Source organism: Egretta garzetta, unplaced genomic scaffold, assembly GCF_000687185.1.
Source record: "Egretta garzetta isolate BGI_Z169 unplaced genomic scaffold, ASM68718v1 scaffold1233, whole genome shotgun sequence".
In the NCBI taxonomy this organism is placed as follows: domain Eukaryota; kingdom Metazoa; phylum Chordata; class Aves; order Pelecaniformes; family Ardeidae; genus Egretta; species Egretta garzetta.
In genome coordinates, this window is record NW_009259213.1 from 53,747 (window position 1) to 56,478 (window position 2,732).

General features: G+C 60.0%; 1 protein-coding gene across 1 annotated transcript in view; it reads right to left on the reverse strand.

Annotated features, from left to right (window-relative positions):
- Positions 1–2,732, reverse strand: part of LOC104123567 (dynein heavy chain 17, axonemal) — a 26,789-nt gene that overhangs the window by 11,626 nt on the left and 12,431 nt on the right. The window contains 7 exon segments of the mRNA XM_035891417.1: positions 248–374; positions 548–639; positions 719–1,066; positions 1,284–1,406; positions 1,615–1,863; positions 2,428–2,580; positions 2,642–2,663. Coding sequence (XP_035747310.1) covers positions 248–374; positions 548–639; positions 719–1,066; positions 1,284–1,406; positions 1,615–1,863; positions 2,428–2,580; positions 2,642–2,663 — 1,114 coding nt within the window.

A 2,732-nucleotide genomic window follows, 5' to 3' on the forward strand; every position in this document is an offset into this window, starting at 1 on the left:
AGAGGCACGGCAGAGCGTCAGGGACCCCGCTCCCACGCGGGGGCGTAACCACCACTAGGGTTAACTCCTGCGCGCCTCGCAGGGCGCTGTGCCCCTGAGAAGGGAGGTACCAGGAGGGGTCTTCTGCCCCTTAGGATGAAAAACATTTAAAAATTGCTCTACAGGTTGGCACACAGGGGACACAGGGGGACACAGGGGACGCAGGGGGATGCAGAGCCTGCTGCCACACGTTGCGCTCAGCCCCTACCTCAACCGGCTCATTCCCGTTAGATAAGATATCAAGCAGGTCTGCAGAGGAGACGAAGTAGAACCTGGGAAAAGCCAGCCTTTTGGTCTCGAGGTACTCAGCCAACGCCTTCTCGCAGAGCGCCAGCCTGATGGAAAACAAGGAAGAAAACCTGCAGCCAACCCTCCCAGTCACTGTTACTCTGCAAAGTCATTGCCCTGTTGAGAAGACACCACTTTGGAGACATCAGCCCCTTCCTTTGGCCCCGGAGCAGCCTCTGGAGGCTCTCACAACCCTTCGCCAGGCCGACCCAACCCTCACCTTTCCTGCAACGCTTCCAGCTTGGCGTAGAGCCCAGGCTGGTTTGTGGCTTCAAGCACGTTGGGGATTTTTACCGCATTGGCCATTAATTCCTGCAAGAGGAAACATGCTTCAGCTCTACTCAGACGGGCGGCGAGCCCTCGCGAGTCCAGGGGGTGGTGGGCTTCGCACTTTGAAATCTTGATCGATAGCATCAAAATGCTTCGAGTCCTCGGGCAGTTGACTGCGGATGTCTTCGGAGCCAATGAAGATGCTTTCCAGGTGACTCCATGTCCTCTGCACCTCAAACCAGATGCTGATAACAGAGTCGGCGGTCGACAGCTTCTGCTGCCAGCCCGACACCTCCTGAAGGAAGAAGGCCAGGTACTTGGAGGTCATCAGGTTCTGCAGTTGCACTTGGTTGTCCTCCAGCGTCTCGATGAGGACCTCATCCGACTTGAGCAGTGTGATGCCAGTCCTGGCATGGGGCTCGTGTTCGAAGCGCATCGTTGCCCAGGTAGCATCCAGGGTGTTCAGCACCTGCAGACGGGGCGTGAGAAATGAGCTGGGCTCCGCCGTGCTGCGTCCCAGACCCCATGGAAAGGCAAGGCAAAAAAATCCAGAGCACAAGCTCCGGGGGTGCTGCACTGCTGTGGACTCCAGCCCCTGGGAGCAGGAGCACGAGTGCTGAATGGCCACAGAGCCACACTGGAGCAGGGCTCTCAGCAAAGTGGGCTGGGAACCGAACCCCACACACCTTCTCCATCCCCGACTCCTTCACGGCTTTGTCCACGATGCCATGAACCTCATCCTCGAACTTGTGCAGGTTCAGCTGCAGCAGATCTGCGAGTGTTGTGTCCTTGGACATGGTGAAGTTCACCTGGAGCAGAATCAGCACCGTCAGGGCACGGGCTCCCCTCCGCAGAGAGGCAGCCCGGCTGCTCGCCCGAACGACCTCATTAACACCCACGTTCAAAGACCCAACACAAATATTTGCGTATGGCCAGCTTTCCCCTGACGGACGCAAATCTCGTGAGCCTCCCGGGTCAGGGGTTGGAGCCAGGGAAGGGCGGGAGGGCTGGGAGCACCTTGGTTGCCTGCATGAGCTCATGCCAGTGCCGGTCCCTGATGGCCGGGTTCTGCAGCTCATTCACGGCACGCAGGGACGTTATCGTGTTCTTCACGCTGTTGTCCAGCCCCGTGAATGCATCCCAGCTTCTTGTCTCTTTATCCAAGCTCCGAATGTCTTTAGCAAATTTCTTACAATCAATATCCATCTGCTCAACATTGATGTCCTTCCACCTGGTGGTCTTCCAGTCATCAATGCTCGTGTTAACCTGAATTTGGGAAGACATTTCAATGGGACAGGCAATCCGCAGAAGCGTTCCTGCCACGGGTGAAGAGCAGTCCACCCAGCGCCCGCACGCCCTGTGCGCCGTGCTGGGGTGCGCAGCCCCCACGCCAGCAGAGCTGCTCTGATGCTGTGACAACCCGTCCCAGGCCTCATCCCACCCCGCACAGCAATGAGACGCTCTGGGCAGCTACAGCGACTTTGCACCTTTGGCTGGCAGTGCCCGGCTGGCGCAGGGTGCCCATGCTGGGTGCCCGTGCTGGGTGCCCGCGCCTGCCGACAGCAGTCTGCTGTCAAGCCCTTGCCTGGAGGTGACATTGGGCATCGTGCCCTGGCACAGGGGCCAGCACTGAGCCCAGGGCTCCTGGCCACTGTGCTGGAGCTACCAGCAGCCATGCTCTGCGGATGCCGAGCAGCTCGGCACAGCCTTGGGAACTTCAACACGGTGAGGAGCAGCCCAGCAGACCCCAGACGCCTGCCCTGCACGTCCCGGTGCTCCTGCCTCCTCCTGCCCTCCCCATCGTGCCAGCTCACAGACCACAGCACTTACCAGGACGATCATGTCCCAGAGCTCCTTCAGCAAGCGCACCTCCCTGTGGCACGCTTTGAGCTGTTGGTATCTTGGGACCGACACTTCGAACAGCCCAGCTGACTGGGACAGGGCTGCCATGTCGCTCTCCATGGCGGCGATGCTCTTCTGTTGCTGGCCGGAGCAAAGGAATCGGTCTCAGCCGGGGACTGGGTGCCAGGGACATAGCTCCTACCCCAGCGACAGCTCCGTCCCCGCTGTGGCGTGGTGGGGAGGGGAGAGTCACTGCCGCAGGGCCAGACCCTCCCCGCGGGGCTGGGAGCCAG